We start from the raw sequence: 26,192 nt of genomic DNA on the forward strand, positions 1-26,192 counted from the left end.
AATTCTATGTTGTTTCAGCCAACACTGGGAAATTCCACTTAGCTAAAGTATGGTATTATCTCTAATATCGACCATAACTGCTGTAGCACCCAGTAGTTAAATCCAGATCCAAGAGTTTTATAACTTTGGGTTTTGTTTCTCAAAGTGTAAATGTGATTAATGACATTTTGGGGTAATGGCATTCGGAAATCATTACAGGATGCAATTGCAGGGTAAAATGGGAAGTGCACAGTGAGAGCTTTAAAATATTCAAAATTAAGGAGATAGTATTAATTTACCTAGTACAGAATTAATAATATTTTATTTGGGGAAATACATGTTAAATTATGGAATGAACAGAGATGGGTGAAAAGCAGAGGATAAAAGGAATTATAGATTCAGAGTGTTAAACTTCCAAATATTCTAAAGGAAATCACTAAGAGGTGATTAATATTTTAAGTTCTGAAAATTTCCCATCTGCAGAATCTCTTTCTGCTGCTTATATTTCTAATGATGAACCTTTCTTTCAGCTGGCCTGTCAGACAGGAATATAATTTATAACTTAATGAGGACAAAAAGGAATGGAAAGGAGACATTCAGTAAAAAATACTGATGATACACTGATTTCTTCCATTTTCATACCTGATACCAAGCTGCATAACAAACTTATTATGAAATAAAGTGTATCTTTCCTTCTTCTCTAATATATTTTCAGCCCATAAAACAATCCATTACAAGTAATACCTAAGATCTGAGATTCAGGGCAGCAATTCCTCACGGTGCGTCCTCATGCTGCAAGTCCTGGGTTTTATAATGCTTCTGGGGCCAGGCAGTTTGGGTGTGTACCCTGTCCATTGCCTTGGCACCCTTGCTTTCCCTCCTGAGAAACATTGGTTCAAATAGTTGCCCTTAGCAGCCAGTTTGATTTTTCACACCCTTCCCCTTCTCCCCTCCCTTGCCTTTTTTCTTCTGTGTGGCTTAAAACATGGTATCCTCTGCTCTGCCTGAAGTCTGACCCTCAGGAGCCTTGTGGAAGATGTGAGCAGGTAGGCGAAAATGCACACGTGCTGGGACATGCAGTTTCTCAGTATAGCATTTCTCTTCATCTGCTGCAAGACAATATGGATCATTAGCAATAAGTGAAGGCTGAGCACAAGATTCTGCCTGGTCATTGGACTCATATTGTTGGTAAATTCCCTTCATCCTGCACTGATGAAATTCCTGGAGAGGATGAAAATTAGAAATTCTAACCTCTTATTTCTTCAAAACTCTCCTGCAGTTGAATCCTGGCATAGTACATGATATACTTTTATAAGATGACTTCTTCCCCAACAACCAAATTCTCTTTTCTGGAAGTGTATAATGTTTATACCTGAAGAGAGGTTGGTTTTCTCACTCCTATTAGAACTGTAGTCTTTCGCTCTCCCTCTCTTTGGCTTCTTCCTTTCCTTGCGCTCTAGGTAACTAAAGTTCAGCTTAAAAGAGTAAAATAACAATGAAGAATAATGGAATATATGTAAACAAACTGGAATTGGGAGGTGAATTACAATTACATGCTAAGTGTTTATAAGATCATGCAGAATTAATAATTGGTACACAAAGATTCATCAAATGTCACAGTGTAATTTAATATATATTTAAAGGGAAGTTTGCATAGAAGTATAAATACTTTCGTTTCAGCTTTTATGATCCAAATAGTTGCTACTGGAAAAATACGTCCTTTTCAAACACTGCACTACTGCTGATTTCTGAGTCTGATTGTAGAACTGGTGACAGTAGCTCATTAGAAATTAAGATCTTTATTGTTCCAACTTATTTAGTAGCTGTGCATCCAAGTTTTCATGTCTCATCCAAAAAAGGGAAAAAATATTTTTCCAGAAACTCAACAAAATTTGGTGGTATGTGCTAATACAGTTGGAAGACATTAGTTTAGGAGCTAAATATAATTCCATATTTAGTGTATTCAGGAAGGGTGAAGGAGTCACTCCTGAAGTATTTTCTCATCTGAAAGTTGATTTTCTTGCTGAAAAGAAGAGCCTTGGAGAAAGTTTATCTTCGTAAAATTTTAAGCCTCCTTTTAATCTGCAATTTATTTTGTCACTTATTATAAGCAGAGGAAGAATATTGTGTTTGTATGCAGAGCTTCAGCAAACCAAGTGGGACCTGGGAACTGGTTTCTGCCGTAGAGCTAAGTTAGCTTCTCAGTTTTGAAAAATCTGCTAAGGTCTTTAGTTATTTTTGATGGAGAGCATTACTTCCTGAGGGTAGCTGCTTTGAAGGCAGCTCTGTTAGCATCAGTCTGAGCAGTCTGAGCTTGTCCTGACCTTGTGGTACCCAGGAGCACATGGAAAATGTCTGTGTACTGGGATGGCTGAGGGTAGGAAACGCCAACTTCCTGCGTTTGTTGCTCAGCAGTGTGTGCGCTTGCCTGCAGCAGCTCATGCAACTTGCTTTGAATAAAACCAGCTCTGGTAGTACTCAACCTCTGCTAAGCTTTAAGCCTCAACAGAGATGCAGAAACATGCAAAGCCAAAAGAGTATTTTGATGCATTTTATTTTACTGTGCTGAATTTTGCCTTTCTGAAGTTGCCAAACTGATGTTGAAGTATGAGTATTGTTTCCTTTGTATAAGGTTTTAAACCAGGAGGAGTGCATACGATTTATGTTCAGTCCTGAGTGGAACTCTGCATCTTGTATAAGATTATAAATCTGGGATTGGTGAAACTTGTAGTGAACAGTAATTAAAATGTCATAGATACTGACTTTAAAAATTAATAAACTTGCTGAAAATAAGTGCAGGTATCTAAGCAACTTTCCTTTGAAGATACAAAACCAGCTAATTCTGTCGGAGAACAGAATAATGAAAAAAATAATGGAAGTGTATAGGACAGGGGCCAAAAAGTAGAAAGTGTCCTCCCCTAAAAGAATGGGGACCAAAATTTTACATAATATTGATTTTGACTTTTACTTGTTTGTAGCAAAGGAGGAACGGGTGAGGATTACACCATTATTTTTTTTTTTCCTTCCAAAAGCAATTTCTTAATTTCAACAATTTTCCTGCTGCAGAACTTCATTTTAGTTGCTTGATGCTTTAAATTCTGGGAAGTTGGTTTACACTCTTTTATATGTCTATATTTCTGAGATTTTAATATATATTTCCAAGAAAAATGTATTTTAAAAATAGGAAAGCTTACATATTTTTTCTCATTTATATGTATCAAAGCCCTAAAGCGGATAGAAAAAAGTGTAACTGCAAAATATGATGAGATAACATTATTCCAAAAGAGATGCAGAGAGGATATCAAACACAGAGCCCTTCTTTACTAAGCAGAGGTAAATGCAGCTACTGTGAGTGCCGTCACCTCCTCCTACTTTCTGTCCAGGAGGCAAGATGACGTGGCCATGGCAGGGGACAAGCAGGCAGCAGTAGCAGTGGCTGGAATGAGCAGCGGGCAGGGGAAGTCCATTTTTACCAGATGCAATGATACATTTCTTTTTAGCATTTCTGACGTGTTCACGCATGGTGTGTCACCTCGAGGTGTGCGTGCGCGGGGGTGAAGGTGTGTGGGCGTGCTTTTTTCCCCATGGAAATACTTCTCAGAACGGGAGGTTCTCATCCCACGTGTTCTAGGCTGAAAGCATAGAAAGTGTGTTCAGAAAGGAGCTAAACAAAGAAAGGAGCTGAACAAAAGAGAGGGAGGATGAAAGATCTATGCTGATGCTGGTGTCCAAATAAAATGGGACAATTGCTTAAAACAAAAGCCTGGAACACTTTAGTGTACTTGGAAGATTTAATTAGAACTATGTAGGCCTGATTCTCCACTGCTTGTGCGTTACATAATCATTTAAGTCATGCAAGGTATCATATTGTAAGAAGGAGAGTGATTTACATCTTTCATCAAGAGTGAAACTACCTGAATGTTGCTGCATACTGTCAAGTAGAATACACATGCAATGCAAGAAAATAAAATGTGTCATGATGTCTGTGTTTGAAAATGGTTATGATAGAATGTACAGCAGCTGAGAATCTCAAAACTCTATTTTAATTTGTCTGTTTGTACATAGTTCTCACCATTAACATATTATTTATTATTTGTATATCAGCAAATTCTACAAATATATCAAGATTTGTACCTGGAAATTCTTCACTGAAGTTGCAAGGCAACCTTAGATTTGTAATATACCTGTTACAATATATTGTTGTAGTTGTAGTTGTAGTCTATGTTGTAGTATTATATATTATTGGGAAAAAGGTGGTTTTTTATACAGTCCTGGTTGCTGTCCTTTGGGTCAGATGGGAATCCTCTGGAAGATATCATCATGATGCACATAATTTCCCTAATAAACATGTTTAGATAGGAGAAACACATGAAATTCAGGGTAGTATTGGCATGAACTGTAGAGGACAGAAAGGATAGACCCAGGAGCGGATGGGGAGACTTCAAGGCTCCTAAGGAGAGCGCGGTACCTACACAGGTACTGCTTGTGGTACCAAGCAGTAGGTCTTGCTCATAACAGAAGAAGACAGCAGACTGCACAGTGAAGACAATAAGATTTCTCGGGTAAGAATATGTGGTTTATTGTAAAGCAGGCAGTTGCTGGAAGTTAATGGTCTGGAAAGTGGGACAGGAAGTAAGGATCTGACCTGTAAGAGTATGGTGGGTAAGAGAGAGAATTGTTTTCAGTTACCTTTTTGTTTACCTATCTTCCCTAGCAGCTCTGAACCTGCAGATCTGAATCTGCCAGAAATAAAAAAACCCACACCTTTTCTCGTGTAATGACTTTTGAAGGATTGCACTTCAAGGAACATATTTTGCAAGTATACAGTCCCATCATAGTAGTCTGATTTGAATATTACTTAGACTTCCATGAGTAAATTCTTGCTGGATCTAGCATCGTACCTTAAATGGTTATCCAATCTTGGCAGTTGTCTTCAGCAACGGAAATTTAGCTGTCTTTGACAAACTGTCCAAGGACTTAATTAGCTTCACTGTGTTGTACCTTCTGTTTAGTTTAGGGAATTTATCTCTCTTCTGTTCTTGTGTATCATTAACTTTCTGTCTCCTTGATTGCCATCTACATGAATCTTCAAGTTCTTCATTAATTTTTTTAGGTAAACTCATTAGACACAGTTCCTTTTGTCTTTCAGCTTTTCAATGTTTTCATCATACTTCTGGTCTCCAAAGGCAGAGGAATGTAATTTTTCTGTGCTGTGTTCCAATGATAAAAGAGGGCAGACTAGGCTTTTTCATTCACCAAGTCTCGGAAGTCACAGACTTTCACAACGAAGTTTCCATCCCGTCAACATGAATGGAATCACTTATTCCTACATTTAGGGTAGTGTGTTTGCCCACATGAAATCCTACTACTCTTTGCACCTAGCTTAGGAGGTGAGCTAGGCCACCTTGTATTGATGATTTCTCCAGTACCTAAGATTTTGACAACCCTGGCATTACCATCATCCAATGCAATACAGTTTACCAGCATTTTTTTCCCTAGATATTTGATAAGAATGTTATATCACAGAGGATCTAAATCTAGCTCAGTCCTACAGCGTATTCAGTTCCACCCAGAGTATTACTGTAACTATCCCATCCCATGAATGTGGCGACAGCTTCATTTTAAAACTTTTTTTTATAAACAGATTTTGATGCATTTAATGACTGTCATTTTTCCTATGCAGCTTTAATTTTCTGTCTCTGCTTCCAGTTCATAGAATCGTAGAATCATAGAATCATTAAAGTTGGAAAAGACCTTCAAGATCATCAAGTCTAACTGTCAGTCCAACACCACCATGTCCACTAAACCATGTCCCCGAGTGCCACATCTACATATTTTTTGAACACTTCCAGAGATGGTGACTCCAGCACCTCCCTGGGCAGCCTGTTCCAATGTTTCACCACTGCCTCAGTAAAGAAATTTTTCCTAATATCGAGTCTAAACCTCCCCTGGTGCAACTTGAGGCCATTTCCTCTCGTCCTATTGCTGATTACTTGGGAGAGGAGACCAAAACCCTCATCGCCACAACCCCCTTTCCGGTAGTTGTAGAGAGCGATAAGGTCTCCCCTCAGCCTCCTCCTCTCCAGGCTGAACAACCCCAGTTCCCTCAGCCGCTCCTCAGAAGACTTGTGCTCCAGACCCCTCACCAGCTTCGTTGCCCTTCTCTGGACACGCTCCAGCACCTCAACATCCTTCTTGTAGTGAGGGGCCCAAAACTGAACACAGGATTCAAGGTGTGGCCTCACCAGTGCCGAGTACAGGGGCACAATCACTTCCCTGCTCCTGCTGGCCACAGTATTTCTGATACAGGCCAGGATGCTGTTGGCCTTCTTGGACAACATTGCTGCCATAGATAAAGGCAAACACATTAAAAATACATGGTAGTGACATTTTTTGACTTAAAGATATGTAATAAAAAAAACTTGAAAGACCAGTCCTTTTACAGTGTAGGAAAAGCTGTCTGATCATTAATGTTTCCAAAATTAAAGTCTTCAAAAACATGACAGTGCTAGTCCTAACCTGAGACATAGACATTACAAAGCCGACCAAGTGGCTAGTGAATGCTCTGAATATCAGTAACATGGACAGTCTTTCTACTAGAAGACTTTTTAACATTTTTTTTCTTAATTGGTAAACAGTGAATTCTATTACTAAAAACAGTAACTCAGAGCAGGGGGATTTCAGTCAAAATTATTTAAGATATAATATAACTATGGTTTATATGTGGTGGAAGTTTTGAATTTGTCTGGAAGTCTCCTTTCATGCCACAACCTGACCATTGCACAGGTTTTTCCCAAGTAGTGTATATGAATGAATAAGATTTTTTTTGTTTAAGTGGTGAGCTTTGTGAATTGTAATTCATAGTCTGGAATGTCTTTTAACATAATTTACAAATGCATGTCCTAAGGGTCACATCAAACCATTTTCTTGTTATAATTAGTGTGAAAGCAGAACAAGACTATCACAAATTTAATTAGACTGGCCCCATAATTTATGCTGTTGAATATTTGCTGAAACATTCATGTACTCAAAATGTGTAGAAATAGCTTTCTTGCAATGTCATCACAGACTAACAGTTCCAAACAGACTGTTTAGTCTAAATGTGCACAAAAATATAGTCATAGGTAGGTATAAATGATATTTTTCAATATTTGAAGTGATCTGAGTATCTTTCTGCTGTAAGTCAATTTTGTTAATATTTGCTATACAGGAATTGTTGATACTGAACTTCCCTTGAATGAATGATAAGCAGTTTTATTGTTGTTTTTTTCTGTGTTTTTTAACAGATGCTTTTGAAGTATCTGAGAAACAAAATAATCACATGTTTACCAACCCAGGAGGAAATGTCACTTTTACTTGCCCTTATAAAATTGGAGATTCTGTGCAGCAAGTGTTGTGGGAAAGGATTAAAGCAGATCAGGTAGATATTGTTGTTCTGTGTGGCTCATCAGGATAGCAAAGCTTTGGTTCAGATTTCAAAGAGCATACACTGGTGGATTGCTCTGATCGGGCAAACTCCATGTTTGTCATTCAAAACATTACTGCCTCTGACTTTGCAACGTACCACTGTGTAGCTACTAGAAGAAACAAAACGTATGATGTGATGAGTTTTACTGTGGCTGGTAAGTAAAGGAGTAAATATTTTTACAATAGGACCTTCTCAGGTATTAACACTTTTACCTATATAAAACAACTCTTCAATAACAAGTGAGGATTTATTTAAATACCACATTCCAATTAGCACCATGTAAAAGATAGCAAAGTTAACAATTAACCTTGTTTCCACAGAAAGAAGCTGGTTTTAAACTTGTCTGATCTCATTATAGGACTTCAGACCTGTTTGTGAGAAACCGGTTTGATGTCAGGAAGGAGATGCTTTGGAAGAGGAGAGACTGCCTGAGTTTGCAGGGAGAGGTGACCATTTCCCCAAAGGAACTGTGAGGGGAATTCCCCATTAGCACAGTGCACTGCAGGGTCCTGGGGGAGAGACCTGTCCTCCAATGGAGGCAAAGAGCACTCTCATTTGAAAATGTAGAAATTTGTAAAATGACCTCTACCTTATTCATGTAAGGAGTTTCTTCAGGGGGAGCTGAGAAGCTCTCTAGGTTTTGCTGTGACTGTTGTCACAGTTTCATTATAAAGGGACCTTAGGTCTCCATATGCAAACACTTAAAACAAGATTTCTCAAATTGTGAGCTGAATCCCACCTTTAATTCTGTTTTCTGTTATAACTGAAAAAAACTCAGTTTTGGTTCTTTTCTATAACATGCATTTCAAAGATGTACCACTATACTACCCCAGTCCTTCTTCTCCCGTTGCACCATTCAGTCCAGCTCTCTGGTATCTTTTGAGGGTATGGCTTTTGCTCCTGGTAATAAATAAATGTTAGTAGATCTCTCTTTGGCAGTAGTAAGATATGGCATGGGATATGAAGCTTCAGAATATGTGTGATCTGTGATATTGTTATTAAGAAGTGGAGAAGGTGCTCAGGAAAAAAATGCTGACCTGTTTTAGTCTGAATACTTGACCATAACAGTCCATGAAACTGAGCAGAGTGTAATGACAAGACAAGGGGTATCAGGAGAAAAATTCCTCTCACTGTTGGGATCACCCTGTGTGGCTCGACCTTAAGGAGAAGGAGCTGTGGCACTGAGAAGCTGGTAAACAGCTGGATATCTGCACGGCTTGGCCTTGAGGAGAAGGAGCTGTGGGAAACAATTAAGAAGAAGCGAGGAAAACAGGAACACCTGCAAGCAGCAATCCTGACTGTGTGAGGGGCGCGTGGACGGCGCGTGATATTTTGTATATAGCCAATTGCAATAGTGTGTGTAACAAGTTGTAACCAATCATGAGTGTGTGCGCAGTGACTAAGCGAAAATTATGATATATATTGGAGTCAGACAAGACAATAAACGGCTTCGGAATATAACTCTCATAGAGTTGTGAAGTCCATCCTTCTCCCGCATCTCACCTCTGACAATTTTAAGCATTCAAATTTCAAAACGTTGCCTATATTCATACAATCAAGCATATCCAAATTGTAGAGCAACAGAAATATTTTTTGTTTACTCCAAGTGCAGTGTTTCTCATACCAAAATGAAAACATATGAGTTGCAAAAAAATACAAAACTTTAAGAATTGTCAGTCCTACCTACACAAACTATTTCTTCTACAAAAAAAAAAAAAAAAATTAATTTCCATGCTGCTTTTGCTCTTGAAACAAATCCTATTTACCATTTTTAGTTCTAACAATGCTAGCATAGTTATACCTGCTTATTGGAACAGTGGTCTGAAACCACTGAAGAAGCTGAAGTAAAGTATTATTCAGAAAACACCTCATTGTCTCCCTTTTAAGACCTCACTTTGTATTATGAAGCACATTTTGTTGAGTTTTCATTAATTCCAAAGGAAGTGAAGTTTCAAAGATTTCCAATTATTTCTCTTTGTTTGGAACTGTTTCATAACATGCAATTAATATTTCCAGTGAGATATGGAGAAACACTAAGGGGAAAGGAGCAACAGGCCAGGAGTCAGCTCCTATATATATACACATAAAAAATATATATAAGTATATATACACCATACCCTGTATATACCATACACTGTATAGCCAGTGAAGTCTTGCACAAATTCACGAGTGACTTTGCTTGATGCAACAGCTGTGGCTTGAATAAACCAAGTGATGACAGAAACTTGCTATGCTATTTTTTGTGCATGTTCCATCAGTTCAGTCACTTCATTTTCTTTGGCTTAACATTACAGATAAGCCACACTCGAGCTTGGATTTTCTACCAAACTCTTCCAACATTTTTAGTCTGTTGCTGTGGTTCTGCAGGGGTACTGCAAAACTTCTCACCTTGTCCAGTTCCAGATATGTTTTGAAACAGTGAGTCTATGAGCTGGGGGAATAGTTGCACTGTAAACAGTAATAGGGAAAACCCTGTTTATGTTGAGAGAGAGTAAGAGGAAAGATAAGAAACTTTTTTTTTTTTTGAGAAACTGTCATTGAGAAGATGCCAAGAATTTTTAAAGAGGAGTAATCTTGGGTGAAAGGAGTTAGAAATAAGAGCATAGGATTATGTGCAGAACTGATAATAATTCCAAAACTGCTGATTCAAAGAGATGGAACAGTAGAAAGAAGCAACTTGCTTCTTGTCTAAAGGTGAATGTATTTTTGCAAAGAGAAACAACATAGAAATCCTATGAAGGAAAAAGGGAGACAGGTGAGTACGTATTCAAGTGCTGGGAAAGCCTGTGATATTCTTGCAGTTGTATCACTAGAAGGTGGCATGCTGCATTTAACGTTTTTGAACATTGGTGCAAATAAAACCATGAGAATCATTCAGTATGATTACGTTTGTCTGTTCTATCCCACTAAATATTGTGATTGTTGTTATTCAGTAACAGGAATTTCTGGCTGAAATGGGTCTTCTGCAAATCTTTTTTTACCTCAAAACCTGGAAAACATAAAACAACACAAGTTTGCAAAGTAGTGTAGCTTTTGTTGGACAAAACGTACAGAAACAGGAGGCTGAATATTACATAATTATACAACGTGTTCAAGAGACTTCGGATTAATTTCTGATGTTTCTTCACCATATTTCTCCTTCTAAAAATTCTATTAATATGGAGATTGGTCATGTCACCAATTCCACATCTGAACCCGTTTCTGATTTTTACTTACTGGGCTTTTTCTTTTGATTAGATTTCATTTTTTAGCATGTTTTTGAAGGAAGGGAGCAGACTTAAAATCCATGCATTATTTTGGTAGATGACTGGGAAAGAAGGGGAGATATCATATGAAAGAACTGAAAAATTAGAAGGGTTGAAACAGAAATGCTTATTCCATTTTGAAGACCTAGGCATTTTTAGAAAGATTTAGTAAGTTTTTTTCTTGCTTTAGCTGAAAGTGGGATAGCAAGCTCTCTACAACAAAGGAAAATTAGAAACATTCTGTGTTGTTGTGTGTTCCCACTAGATCCGAAAAACTGGTTGGTGGTTGTATTTAAATGTATGTTTAGGGGTCAGAATTACATTATGGGTTGTACTAGCCCTTCCAGCTTTGTTGTCCTCCCCTGGATGCATGCAAATACCTTAATATCCTTAAATTGTGTAGCCCAGAACTGCACACAGGACTCAAGATGAGGCTGCACCGACACCTCTTTTGACTGGCTGGTTATGCTGTGTTTGGTGCGCCCCAGGATGGGGTTTGCCCTCTTGGCTGCCGGGGCACAGGGCTGACTCATATTGAGCCTGCTGTCCACCAGCACCCTCAGATCCCTTTCTGCAGGGCTGCTCTCCAGCCACCCCTCTCCCAGTTTGTACTTGTGCCCGGCATTACTCTGTCCTCGGTGCAGAATCTGGCATTTGTTCCCTTCATCCACTAGGCAGATGTCCTTATCGTAGAAGGTTACCAGATTAGTTGTTAGAAAGGACTTTCCCTTTGTGAAGCCATGTTGACTGTGCCTTTAAATTGCCCTTTAAATGTCTTTCAATAGCACCTAGTATGATCTTCATAGCACCCAGATAAAAAGCAAGGGACTACTTGTCCAGTCATTGAAGTTCATCATACAGTCCATCGGAGCTGGGAGGAGACAGCAGTACTTCTGTGCCATAGAAAACAGACAGAAGGTAAGGCTACAGTCAGGGGTGAGGAAAATCAGGGTAGGAGTGAAATTAGCTTCCCTTCTTCCTTCATGAATTCACCCAGTACAAACACGAGATATCAGTCCATGCCTGTGGGTCTTTACTCAACAAACCACCTTTCTCTGGGCAAGAATACATTCGTGCTGGATTTCTGCCTTTCAGTTGTGGGCAAAACTATTTCAGTCAAGTCTAGTTAGCATACTGTATGTGCCAGTCCAGCAAGGACTTCACTTCATGTGACAAGCTACAGGAAGATCTTTACAGTGCGGTTCAAATCTCTTGTTAGAACAAATAATTGTCTGGCCCATCAGTGCTTCCTTCTCAAAACCAAAGTCAGTGCACTGAAGGTCAAAAACTTTCACCCTCAAAAATTTCAGTCTTGCAGAGAAAATGCCAAGGCTATGAAGATGGTGGACAGGGGCACATGTTGTCTAATACTTAACAGAAATTGTTAAGTATTGACTTACTGATGCTGAAAATACACTTAATAGCTTCCCATCAGCATATCACCTTTGATGAGAACACAAGAACTAAAGTGACACATGACAAGCTTCTGACATGTTTCTGCAAAATCTTAAATGTTATGTTAAAGGCAGTATTACAAAAGGTTTTGTATAGTCAGAGAAAACAAATGCCTCAGGAAGGCTTTGCTCACTTCAAATGAAAAAAAGCAAAAGGGCTTTGAGTTGTTGGTTCTAAAAAAAAAATCTAATTGTTTTTCTTATCCCAATTTAACAGACAGCTGATAATCTCGGCTCTCAAACTCATTAACTCAGAGATTATTATCTTGACCGGAAAAAATTGAAGAGGAAACTTCAGGGGAAAAAAAAAAGAGGTCTGGAGTGCTTAGACTGAAGGGTGGGGATGCTGCTGAAGTCTGGAACTCTATCCAGATTTACCCATCTTTGATGATAAATAAATACAAGATTTAAAAATTTTTTTGTTGTTGCTTACAGGATGTTTTCTCCTTATTTCTGTAAGTACTCTCTGGCACAAATAATGATTTTCTGTGTCAGGTAGATAAACACTTGGAAAAAAAGACATTATAATTTTTCCTGAAGCTGGGCATAGTTATATGTACCATACTGTCATTTTAAGTATACAGAAGTTAAGAAAACATGCTGGAAGTAGACTAATTTTATATGTTGTTATAATACAAAAGACATCAGTTTTTGTTATCAGGCAGCCTTCTCTACTGTATCACATACCTTCAGGAGATTAAACTTCTGAGAGAATTTTCTTTCTTTTCTCTTTCCAGAAAAATAGCTTTGGAATTCAAGGAAAAGTCTTCTGTAATCAGTATTTTTTGTTATCAATGTTATCATTTGTTTCCAATGAGAACATTAATACTAAAGAGATGTGCATGAGTTAGAGTGGGTCCAGAGGAGGGCCATAAAAATGACCAGAGGGATGGAACACCTCTTTTATGAGGACAGGCTCAGAGAGTTGGAATGGATCAGCCTGGAGAAGAGAAAGCTCTGGGGAGACCTTACTGCAGCCTTCCAGTGCTTGAAGGGGCTTATAAGAAAGATGGGGACAGACTTTTTAGCAGGGCCTGTAGTGATAGGACAAGGGCTAATGGTTTTAAACTAAAAGAAGGTAGGTTCAGACTGGATAGAAGGAAGAAATTGTTCACAATTGGGGGTGGTGAAACACTGGCGCAGGTTGCCCAGAGAGGTGGCAGATGTCCCATCCCTGGAAACATTCAAGGTCGGGTTGGACGGGGCTCTGAGCAACCTGCTCTAGTTGAAGATGTCCCTGCTCATTGCAGGGGTGTTGGACTAGATGACCTTTAAAGGTCCCTTCTAACCCAAACTATTCTATAATTCTATGGTTCTATGATTTAGCTGGCATTCAGGATAGCCAGATAAGAAGCTGTGAACCTTTTTAATCCAGGAAAGAAAAGCCATCTGGTGATGGCTCAGCAGCTGATTAGCTGGGATTACTGTCGTTATTGATACTGATTGTTTTCCTTTGCCTATGAACTGAGCATGTAACTTTCTTGTCTACCCAGAATGAAAGCTCTTTAGGGCAGCTGTGTTTTCATCTTCGTATGCTATCTTCCTCTGTACGGAGAGCAGAACATTAAAGAGGGACTAACCTAAAGACAGTTTTTGAGTTCCTGTTCACCAACGAATTGCTATTTTTTATCTGAAATACAAGAAACAAGTTTGTGGCCATAACATATGACCACTATCTCTTGTAGTAAGTAGTATAAGAGGCATTACTCTTTTTTTATCCTAGGGCATCCTCACTTTTTTGTACTTCTTGTTTTATTTTACTCCTACATGGTAAGAAATTGAAGAAAGTTTAGGAAATAATCCTTCTTTGGGCAGAGTCACACCCAATGTATGTTTCATCAAGACATTGCTGACACACAGGGTCATTTGAGACTGCTAGAAGTTGGTAAGATCATTTGGCTAAGATGTGTCCTGTAGTAGCTGATGCTGCTAGCCACAAATACACTATGTACAGAAATGTCACTATTTGTGTTTGGTTGCTTTGTATGCTATTGTTCTCAATCATACAGAGCACCAGTGCAGAGATGCAACTAAGCAGGGAGCAGGGCACTGTGGGGGGCTGCAGAATGTTGACTTGAACTTCTGTGGTTTGCTAACCAAGTTCAGAATTGTGACAAGATAAAAAATTGTAAATGTTTTAAATGCAGGATAGCTGTACTGAGGACTGGTGGTGTGGGCTTCCTGTGTGACTTTGAGTATATTACTTCTGTTCTTTTCTCCAGATTTTTTCACCTCCAAAATGACAATAATAACACATTACCTCTCTGCAAACTTGGACACCACAAGAATATATCGACTTATACCTTGAAGCCATTGATTTGCCTGTCTCTACTCTTCAGTTACTACATGTTGCTCATTAGCTTCATTTGAAGATGTGACTCCATACTGAAGAAGACAATACATTTTAAGCAAAGTTGCTATAAATGTAACTTTTCCTGCCTTTCTTGTAATTCTCAAAGAAAATATTTTTGCTTAGACTAGAACAAATAGGATGGGTTTCCTGACATCCATTATCAAAGCATGTACCGTACTAGGTTATTAAAAAAGAAGTTACCACATTGGGAGAAATTTTTGTGGAAATATTTTTGTTAAAAAGTGGACAGTTTTCGTTTTGAATTAGAGCCGAAAATAACTGATACAACTGTGTGCAGTACTGAATAGAAAACCTCTTGAGGACTGAGATGATCTTCCTGGTACCCTGAAAAATATCTTGTTGCCTGTGGATTTTTGTTAGGCATGATTGTTAGGTATCACTTGTGGGACAACCTTTATAATGTCAAGATCATTCACTTAAGTAGTCTGAATGTTTTTTTTGTCCATATATAAAGTCACTTATGTATGGACTACTTTCTCCCCAGGGAAGAGAAGAAGATAGGAAAGGATTATACAAGGAATCACTGTATTTTTTATACCACTGTGCTGTGTTCACTCACCTTTGGTGATCCCAGTCACAACTTTCATAAGTGCTAATTCAGTATAGCAAAGGCATTTTAGAAACAGGAAATGGTTGTGAGGTCTGAACACTGAGCATGGGCTGTCATAGGATAATGTCATTAAAAATTCATGCTGGTTTATACAAAATACTAATCATATTTATTACAATTATATTTCAGCGACTTGGGATCACAAATGGTTTATTATCTACATAGCTGGAGGAATTTCTGCTTCTGTCTCACTGTTAGTTTTCCTACTGATCTTCTGCATCAGTGCTTATCAGAAAAAGTGAGTAACACTATAATTCATTGGGGCAGCTGTTTCAGTGCTTCTCCTTTCTTTTTGTATTGTAACAATCAATATTTTGGAGCTCTGAGTCTTTTTGCCCCCTTAATCCTATTCAAGGCCTGAAATTTAGAGTGGAAAGATAGGAGCCAACTTCATTGCTTCTGCCTTGCCTCTTCATACCCTTAAGTCAGGGTATGAAGTTATGTTGTGCTTAGGGAAATTGACCCCATTCTCACAGTTGATGTAAGACTCTAGCTTTCCTCCTTTCTTGTCTTAGACAGCACTTCTGTATGATCCAAAGGTGAGCTCCACTGTAGATATGTCCTTATAAAGCCTTTTGTCCTCCTGTCATTTCCATTTCTCTCATTCTGACTCTTGGGTCACTGTACTGGAATGAAGCTCTTCTTAGGGTGACCATATGCTAGGGACTAGCCATTTGCTTCAGAAACCATCTTTCCTCCCATGCCAGTTAACCAAGGAACCATCACATTAAGTTGTCTTAATGACATGACTAATTCTTAGCATGGTTGATATCTTTAGAGTAAGTCATGTTTTAAGATTGACATAGGAGACTATTTCAGCATCTCAAGTGTGTATGTGAGGGTGAAGGGGCATTCCACTGGTGCTTTACCAGGCATCTGATGTGGGACACCTGTGAATCACATTCAAAATACAATTTCTATTTTCATATGACTTGAACTTCAAATGTATTTGTAGAAAACAAAGACAAAAAATATTTTGATTTATGGTTGAATATTTCCCAGTAATAAATCAACATATGAAGAAAATTTGTCAAAGATGTAGCTGTTTTGAGAAAAGTCCTTCAACTTTTTCTTTTCTTTTTTTCTTAATGTTCTTCTAGCCTGCTAATAGTTATGGAAGATCCAATTTTCATGGCACATGGAACACAGAAAGAAGAGGAGAAGAATCATCACTGAGGCAGACAGAGGAGATTTATGTCAACTGCAAAAATGTCTCACACAAACCTAAGAAAAGACCATTAGATTCCTTCTTAAGAATGAAGTAACTGAAGTGCAGACCTTGTATTTGTAGCTTAGACTTCATTTTCTTTGCACTGATGAGATGTGGAAGGTCAAACTGACTGTGCTGAGCGTGGCTTGGGCTGCTTTGGCTGGACAGCCAGCTTGGGTCAGGTTACACCAGCTGTGTCTGTGTTGTACTGCAGCCTGCAGCATGAACATATCTTTTTATTAATATGCAGAATTAAAGATTATTTGTAATTCTGCAATTTAAACATCTTTACCCAGTAGGTATGCTCTTAAATAAGAGTTTTAGAACAGCCCTGATACACAGAACTGTATATGTTCACATAAAGTTAATTCGGTTTGAGAAATCCATGTGTCTGAGAAGTCTATGTGACAGCGTGAGAAAAGTGGTGTGCTCGATGTTGTCTATGTCCATGATTTTTGCATCTCAAACTGAGAGCTCTATAGAATAGTAAATATCCATGATTTTCCACACAGGAGGTATTATTTTGCCTCTGGGCAAACAGTACTATTCAGTTGACAAAAGCAAATATATCAGGGATCCTTGAACCTAGATTTAAAAGTATGAAGAGAAGCTTGCTATCTGACAGCTGTGTGGTTTTACAGGCTCCTTGCCACTCACCAGTTATTTCAGTGCTTTCTATTTGGGGATGGAACAGAAGTGTAGCCCTTGCTCTCCTCCCTCCCTCCTTTCCCCCCCAACCTCTCGGCCCCATACCCAGGAGAAAACAAACATGAAGACTCTGTTGCTGTCAGGTTATATTTAATAATAATTTATTATAAGGTTTAGTTGCACAAAAAATAAATGAGAACATGGAATATACATGAATAAATGATGTAAAGCAGAAAAAAGCATGATTGAGAACATTTACAAAACAATACACATACATATGTAGTTGTATGTGTGCATATGTTTATATTCTGCTGAAACCTACAGAAGAAACCACACAGAAATTGAACAAACAGACAAAAAAAAAAATCCTTAAACAAAGAGAACTAGAAGGCAGACCTGAGAATTAGGATCTACACATCTTTTGGCCTTTCACAAATCTGCTGTATTACTGAGGACAAAATCCCAGTAGATGAAGGTGTTACAGTGATGGCTGATAACCATATACGTCTGCATACTACAAACTGTGTGCCTGGCCCACCTGCGCTCGATTCCTCTTTTCTCTTGAAGCATTAGTAAAAGTGTTGCTGAATGTATATATATTTTTGTTGTTGTTAGAAAGGGGTTGTGGGGGAGGCGTCATGAGTCTTCCTACAGATCAGTTACTGGTTCCACCTGGCTGGCTAGGAAGAAGCATCAACAGCCTGACAGTGAAAAGCACATTTTGTGTAGCCTTCTCCAGTGGAAAGCTTTCTTCACGTGCAACAGGAAAATAGGAGTCTAGGTTCTGCTGAGAATAATATGGACACAAGGCTTCTCTGAACTATTTGAGCGATAATAGCATTGCGTGGTTATCCTACGCTTCAGCTAGAAAACTAAAATCCTAAACCAAAATGTCCTTCAACTTAACATTGAAGACTTAAATTGTTCACAATGTCATATAGCATTAGAAAACATTTCATTTTGGTTTTGTGTACTCCTGAACAAGGACACATACACATTGCAAGGGATATTTTTTTTTCTTTCACTTACTGAAGGTTTTCAGATATATAAATGCTTGCGTGTGAAGTTGATGAGAATACACAGAACTGTACTATTAATAGGTTGGTTTATTTCCTGAGTTATCAGATGTCATAGCAGATAATTCTAAGTTGTGCACAGCATTACAAATAAAACCCTGTAGCATCATGTAATTTCTTGATGATCCCATTTATATTAAAATGCCAAAATGATAATGTAATGAATTTGATTACACTGAAGTTCTCAGTTGGAACACTGATTGATACAGAAATATCCATAAGCTGAGAAGTGGGTATTGTTTGACTGCTTGTAGAGAAAGTCAAAATACATCCCTACTTTACTGAGGGTAAAAAAGGCAGGGAAGGGGGGAAAAGGTTGAGGTTAAGTACCTGGAATACCAGATTGTTTTGATTATTTCTGGTAATGCCCTTTACTCCTTGACTCCCTTGGTACTTTTAGCTTGTCTTTTCAAAATAATTGCTTATTTTTGAGATTTGAGGAAGAAAAAAAAATCTGTAGTGCACATCTTTGCAGATATTTAATCTATTTTAATTCAAATTTCATAGACATATTACTTCTACCAGGATAGTCCACAGGGAAAATCACATCACACATAGCATAATAAGAACAATATATTATTTTTTTCCAAAAAACAAATCCAAAATGACAGCTTCATTTTTGTACCATGGTAATATCAGTGAACAGCAGCTGAACATGAGACTGATACAAATGAAAACCAAAAAGAAAAAAACCCAAAACTTATCATTATTCCCATTGGCTTAAAAACTAGTAAGCTACACACAAGAGAAAATTCCAAAACTGCAATTTGAAATATAATATTAAAACTCTTTAAATACTTTATGAGTCTGGCAGGATAGGACCTAAAGAGCCTGTTTGCTGTGACAGAGTTTGGATTCTTTAAATAGACTTTGCGGTGTAAAATAGTAGAAATTATTGTTTATTGCTGTTTATTTTCAATTGTTTCCATAGATTTTCCTTTTTCTTCTGGAAACTTTTAGTTCCTTTTGAGTAAACTTCATCAACTGTAATTTGGAAATGAATTTATTTTGAACAGCTACTGTGCTATTTCATGCTGTACCACTTGCCCAAACATTGAAGAGAGAGGAAAAAAAAATCAAGGAAGTAACATGACACAACTATGGATATCAACCAGCTCAGCATACTATCTAAACTGCAAGATAATTCTGTCTTTTTTTTTGTTGTTTAAAGGTCTTAGAAACTTTCCTGAAAGGAAATAAATAAAATAGAAAACATTATCATTAAAAAGATGAGTCTTGAGTCACTGGGTGACTACCTTCTCTGTAACTGGAAAATGAATCTATGAGAATTTAAGAAAAGTAAACCAGATTTCTTTTCCATAATAATAAAATTCATTTTTTATGCTGGGTGAAAAAGGTAGATATCTAAGTCCCATGTTTAAAGGAAAGTTCCATGATTAATAGTAGTAACTAAGTCTTTAAAGGGCATAAACTCACTTATCTTCTAAAAAGGAAATCAGAGAAAAAAATATTTGTAAACAGCCTTTTCTGGGACTTCTGAATGTAGGAGAGGCAGTCACTGGAGTTTGGATCAACAGGGCAAATACAAAAATCACAGCCTATGAAAGGAGATGAAAATTGGAACAGTAACATACATTATCTTCTGTTACTTTCTTTATTCATCTCAAATATGTTCCTTTACCTTAAAAAGCTTCTCTGACTCAAGAGAGTTTTCTGCTCTCCCTTGCCTGTGTATCTGGGGGTAAAACAACGCTTCTGTGAGGAAACAGCCTGCTTTAAGGGATGGACGCACCAAGAAACACAAGAAGCTGAACTTCTCCAAACCCCCATGTTTGGCAGGGTAGTCCAGCACTTAACCCTCTTTCTCACCTCCATCTGCCCTAAATTCCCAGGTACCTTTTCTCTTAGGCACCTAAATTTTTTCAAGAACACTCAGAAATAGCTTGTTCTAACTGTGCTGTGCAATTTAACCACTTACTTCCTATCTAGGTCTTATTGCAGGACTAGGGGACAGGAGGACCAGCATTTGTCAGTTTGATGACAGGTAGCTGACTCTTGAGAGATCCAAAATAAGAAATCTTGGGAAAAAGAAAAGATTTCAGAGGACTGTTCTCACTCTCAGATTAATTTCTAGGGTTAGTGATTTTTTTTGTAATCATAAAGACATCTGGGAACCAGGGCTCTGATTTTTATAAATTTATTTTTAAATCCTATCTGCATCATGCTTCTCTAAAACTTTTGTTTTATGAGCTATGCAAAAGTTCAAATCAATGGTATTTATTTACAGTAGCTGAAGCTCTGCCTCAGTGAGTGAAAGAATTATTTCCTTTAAAGCTCAATAGGAGTTAATCCCCTAAATGGCTTTGTAAGTCTGACACTAAGGGCTAGTTCCAAAAGTAGCCCTGTCGTTCTACAAGGTAGGTGCTAAAATGCTCTTTTAGACTATGGACTCCAGGAGTAGAAACTATATGTCCAGTTTTCAGACTGTGTTATTTAAGGTGGAAGTAAGGCAACTCAAGCGACAATTCTAACACTCACACATTCCCGGGGACTGTTTTGGGTTAGAGCACGAGACACCCTCCACTGCCATGCCTTGCTGGGATGCGGTGTCAGAGTACGTGTGGGCTCGGGGTGGTCACTGTCACTTTGATATCCAGTGCAAAGGATTCCACCCTGAGGCTCTCAGAGACCCGCAGTGGTCTTCAAAACTTTAAGCTGCACTAGGCTTTTCTTTGTCACAGGAAATGCTGGCGGTTTCTGCTACCGCAGTCCGTTCATCCAGCATCCTACCTGCCAAATCAGCCGGGAAACGGAAGAGCCTGGCCCAGATCTCCCCTGGCCTGCATCAGACACTGCCCTCTCCCCTGCCCGTTCCAGCCTTCCCCCTGACGCCGGGCGCCTGTGTAGAAACGACTCATGTCTCGAGGACTAAGAAGAGCCTGCAGGTCTCGGTAGGGCACTCCTGCAGTGCGAATTTCCTTGCTTCTGCTTTTGCCCACAACTCTTTGTTTGAGCTCTTTTCTAAGAGTAAAACTTCCTTTAAAATAGGAGAGATTCAGGACTATCGCGACAGCCTCACCTGTGGGAGCTGAGAGACTACTGGAGCAGGTGGCCACCGTGCCACAGGACTGTGCCACTGCTCTGACTAGTTTCTTGGCCTGATTGGGCTTGAGTTATAAAGCTGTAGATTTACCTTACTATCCGCGTTATAGTCTTGCAGCCATATATCCCTACATGTAACTTAGGACATAAAGTTCATGCTAGAAATACTAAAGGAAATGCACGAAGTTATCTAAGGCAAGTTTCAAACGAATAATATGTTTATTACTTCCATGCTATCTGCATTGTTAGCTGGTATAATTAGATAAAATAACTAATATGAATTACTAGCAGTGACTGACATATTTCTTCTAACCTTATGCTTACTTAAAAAGAGAATTTTGAGTTTTAGAAATAAAGTGCCTCAGGGATTCTGAAGGGTATTTAACACCTTTCTTAAAAGGTTATTAAATTGTTACACTAAATAATCCATTTACAGTATTAACCACTAAGCTTTATAACATTAAGTGATCAATAATTTATCATACTAAGATATAGTCAAACAAATACACAGTATCTTTCCTTTTTTCTTTTCTTTCCCAATACCTTTCTCCATTTGTGTTGATGTCTATGTGAGTATCGAAGAGAGAAACGCACGTTAGGAATATTTGTATGTATTAGAAGTACTCTCTGTTAATATCATTGATTTCTCTGAAATAATACTATCTGAAGCAGACTTTTATTATTTTCTCTTAAATTTCCATAATTTACCCAACAACAGTGGTATGAGAGGAACTTTCCCATAGAACTCTGTCAGATCATTTTTGTGATTAGAAGCATAAAGGCTGAACACCTATGTATGTATTTTTACGCATCATAAATACAGATGTTTCTTTGATTACCCAGAATTAGCTCTGAAATATTCTAAATTATATTTTTAGCAATATCTGGCTGCAGTAAGTTCCACAAAGTTTAGTGTTAGCAATTATGATGCGGTGTGCAAAATGCTATTTTTTAAGCATCTATATTGCATAATGCATGTTGGCTGGACTGGTACTTGGTTCTTCCAGCCGGGTTATGGGAAAATGAGCCCGGCAATCCTGAGTCCATTGTTACAGAGCAACTTAGAGCAACTTGTTCCCAGCTCCTGATAAAGTCAGAAGAAGATGAATGCTCTGGGACACTGTTTTGTACTCAACATGACCCATTGCTATGTGCTTAAATGTCTGCTAAATTCTCCTTATCTTTTTAAAGATTACAGAACATATTTTTTAGTTGTTGCTTTCTTAGCATGTTTTTAATTTCCTTTTTATTAGGTTTCAAAAACTTCTCTCACGTTCTATAACGATGTTTTTCAAAGAAGGAAAACAAAATAAAAGGTGAACATGTGCCATACTTTGGTAGGAAGTCATAATATTTGTTTTCTGCATTGTTTATTTTTCCTTGTAACCGTCTTAAATCAGTACAGCTTACAAAAAGAAGATCTGGCAAATAAATATCTCCTGTCACAGCCTGTCATCTGCAGAAACTCATGAAATGCAACACCTAACATGCACATAAAGGATAGCTTCGTTTTACATCATTTATTCTGTTTTAACTATAGGAGAAGCGATGAGAATAAGTGTGTAAATGCAACCTTTATTTTTGTAACTGGTATGGAATTGCCAAAACAACTGATTAATTTTGTGCTATTTTCTATGCCCATTGCAGTCTTGCTATCATACAATTAAAAAAAATTGAAAACAATGTGTACCCTGTATTAAAAATGCAGGTTAACTTCATTCATGTCAAATATTGTCACAGGAAAAGATCTACTGTAAAATGTATCCATTCACTTGACAATCCCAGGTTTGTAAGGGAATGTGGTAAATCTATTTAACCTCATGACAATTTCTGTACTAAAGGAAAAAAACAATGAAATCCATTCTTTGAGGCTTTTAGTGTGAGATTTAAAAAGATTAACTCCTTCATCTTAGAGAACATATTATATTCGGAGCTTGCATTTAGTTAAAAAGGAAATCTTTTCTCTTACAACTTGCAATATTCATAACAATATTGACATTTTAAAAAGCTTTAATTATAATTAATCATACTTAAACCTCAGTTACTTTCATATCTGTTTTGACCATATCCATAAAAATCTTTCAAGCTGCATATGCATACCAAGATGCGAGAAACATCTTTGCAAAGTGAAACTTCACCTTCTTCAGTAGAACCAGTTCACCTACAGATTCTAGTATTTAGATTTCTAAGTATAATGCTATTTAAATAATTGCTGAATACACAGCATCTTCACCTACCACCTTTTACTGACTTGTAAGGGCACAGAGAGAGACAAACTTCTTGTTATAACAGGTTAGTCAATATTCTTTGACATTTCTTTCATTCCACTCTATGTCTGTACTTGTATCCAATATAACACACCTTTTTATCTAAGATCAAAAGTGAAAAGCATTTATTTATAGTATCAAGAACAAACACAGCACCCTTTAGAGTGCAAGACCTCGTATCTGCAGAATTAATATATCCAACCTTACACCCTTTGATTTTCAAGTTATGCCACTACAATGGTGTTGCACAGTCATTATCTTCTACTTAGAAAACAGAGGCAGGCACCCCAACCAGTTGTCTGTGGTGAAAAACGTAAGATTCTAATATATAGGTTGTGTAACAAGTTGGTTCAGAAAGAGTCACAAGGATTTGGACAATGTACAAAAAACTGAAACTTTCCAGTGCTGTTGGATCTGTTCTTGTAACCACACAGCAGCTTTTCCCGCTTTCTCCACAGTCCACTCTATTCTGTACGTGGATAAAAGCCACATTTATTCCTTTGCAGCAGGTAGAAGAAGGAACTAAAATACACTGATATCAAACACTAAAAATGAGATTAATTGGAGTACCTTCCTCCTTCCTTTTTAGGAAGAAGCAGTTGTAAACAGTGCTGTATTTCATGCCAAAAAGCACAGCCATTCAAGACACTTATATTTTCTCATGGAATATCACCCTACAGTTTCTAGGTTAACAGATGAAAACTAGTAAATGTGGCTGGTGTGCTAAGTCTGGGTAGAAGTTTATATGCTGATGGTCTTTGTTCAGTTCCTAGAGATCAAATATCTCAAAAATCACTACTCCACATAGTATTGCCTATTAGACTGGAAAGATGAACAAGCATGAAGTCCATTCCTTTTCTGATAAATGCAATATAGAGATCTCATTAATGATCTTTTTTCCTCTTTGCCGTGGACAGGTAAGGGTCTTAGACTGCCTGCATTTAGCAATTCCTAAATAAATGGGTGCCTGAAGGCTGTATGTTGTAATTAAATTATTGCTATAGAGAGCACTTTAAAAGACTTTTGACTTCAGATATTCAGTTTTAACCCCTCCGTCAGCAAAGTCTTCTTAGCTTAGAACAAGACTTGATTAGAAATGTGTTTGCCACTTCCTAACAGGATTTCTATTCATGTGTTGTGAAATTTAGTATTTTCTCAAAACATCATGGTAGACTTTTGTCAAAACAAGAGAGCACCTATCGTTGCTGTCTAACAAACTCCTTTGGTTTGTCAATACATTTCCAAGCTTTACTTGCTAGATTTAAGGAAAAAGAAAAAAAAACAACAAAAAAACCAAAGAACAGAATTTTGCACAGACCTGATACATGTGAGGAGCTGGAATCAGAGCCTACCACAGAAAGTAAAGCCTAACGGTTTACTCAGTAAGACATCAAACTCCATTTACAAGATATTTGTCTTTCTTTTTCTTTTACATGGGCAGACTAAATTGTTCCAAAGCAGTATACTGACAGATGATTTAAACTATCAATAGTAAAATGTAGTTATTTAAAACATGAGACTACTCAAGTACGTTAACACCATTTGATGATTTATTACCAGTCTCTTTCAATTTCTCTTTTTCTGCACCACGTGACTTCGAAATCAGAAGTACCAGCATGCATCAATCTATAATATTCACAGTTAAGATATACTAGTAACTATATTTAGTAATGCTGTGTGTTATTTGTTCATAGGGGTGAATATATTGTTATCAAGGGTCATTTTTAAAAAGTTTAAATGATAGTTACAGTTATATATTCAAAACACATCCTCAGAAACAAAAAGGAAAGTGATAGCCTTATATTATTTCTTCTATTTTATAATACACTAATGCTAAGTTCCATCTGTACCAGTTGCATCTGGTTATCACTGAAGACATTTTGTTGCTCTTCATCTCTTCATAGCTCATTAGCTGAAAACAGAGCACTCCTCACGGGTTAGGAGCGGACATACTATCTGTGTGCCTTGCACATGAAGAAAGCCGAGACTTGAACAGGAACCATGGGGTCCCTGGGCGTATTTAAAGGCCCTTGTAGTCTCTAGGCAGGCAGCTCTACCATGTGTGCCAAAAGAGAGTTTTCCTTCTGGCAGAAGCACTAGGAGCTGTACAAAGTATTCTCAGTGGGGAATCACTTAGATTATCAACATCCATATGTCAGGAATTAGAGCAATTCCATGAAAACAGAATCTTCTGGCAAACTGTTGGCGCAGTGCCTGCCTGGTTCTCATAGAGCTTTTCTGCGGAACGTTCCTGGAAGCTATGCGAATACACAACTGCTACAGTGATATGATCTGCTGGTCTGGAGTGGCACTAATGGCAACATCCACTGGCTGCTGAATACCTTCGTGATTCATGTGCCCAGTTTTTTTAGACTGTGTTACAGTAACTGTAAGTTACAGTTCTGCTGTAAGCTACAGTAAGCTGTGAAGTTGCATCTTCATTTTCAAATTTCAGTGCCATTGTTTACTCTCTAAAAGACATAGGATCCCAATAGGTCAAGTTTGCTTTTTGTTGGTTGCATTCTCCAGCTTTGTCCTGGAGTTCAGTTTTCTGCCTATTGCTACAAGATAAGACCTCAAAAATGTTTATACATGTATGAGTTGAGAGGATAGTTGCATTATGTTATGAAAGCAAAATATTTAGTAAAACTCCTATACATGGCCAATCGCCCCTCTTTTTTTGATGTTTTCTTTGGAAATAACATCTATATTTTCATTGCTAGACAATATTCATGCACCGCATAGGAAGACAAAACCATCTGTGACAGACAGCAACTGTTCCCCAGGAAATGGAAAGA

The 26,192-nt window shown here is 37.8% G+C and overlaps 1 protein-coding gene across 1 annotated transcript in view; it reads left to right on the forward strand.

The window, feature by feature from the left end:
* Nucleotides 1-26,192, forward strand: part of CD226 (CD226 molecule) — a 38,501-nt gene that overhangs the window by 10,131 nt on the left and 2,178 nt on the right. The window contains 3 exon segments of the mRNA XM_010283295.1: nt 7,266-7,601; nt 15,260-15,368; nt 16,242-16,391. Of these exon segments, the coding sequence (XP_010281597.1) occupies nt 7,266-7,601; nt 15,260-15,368; nt 16,242-16,391 (595 nt within the window).

This window comes from Phaethon lepturus, unplaced genomic scaffold (genome assembly GCF_000687285.1).
Source record: "Phaethon lepturus isolate BGI_N335 unplaced genomic scaffold, ASM68728v1 scaffold10880, whole genome shotgun sequence".
NCBI lineage: Eukaryota > Metazoa > Chordata > Aves > Phaethontiformes > Phaethontidae > Phaethon > Phaethon lepturus.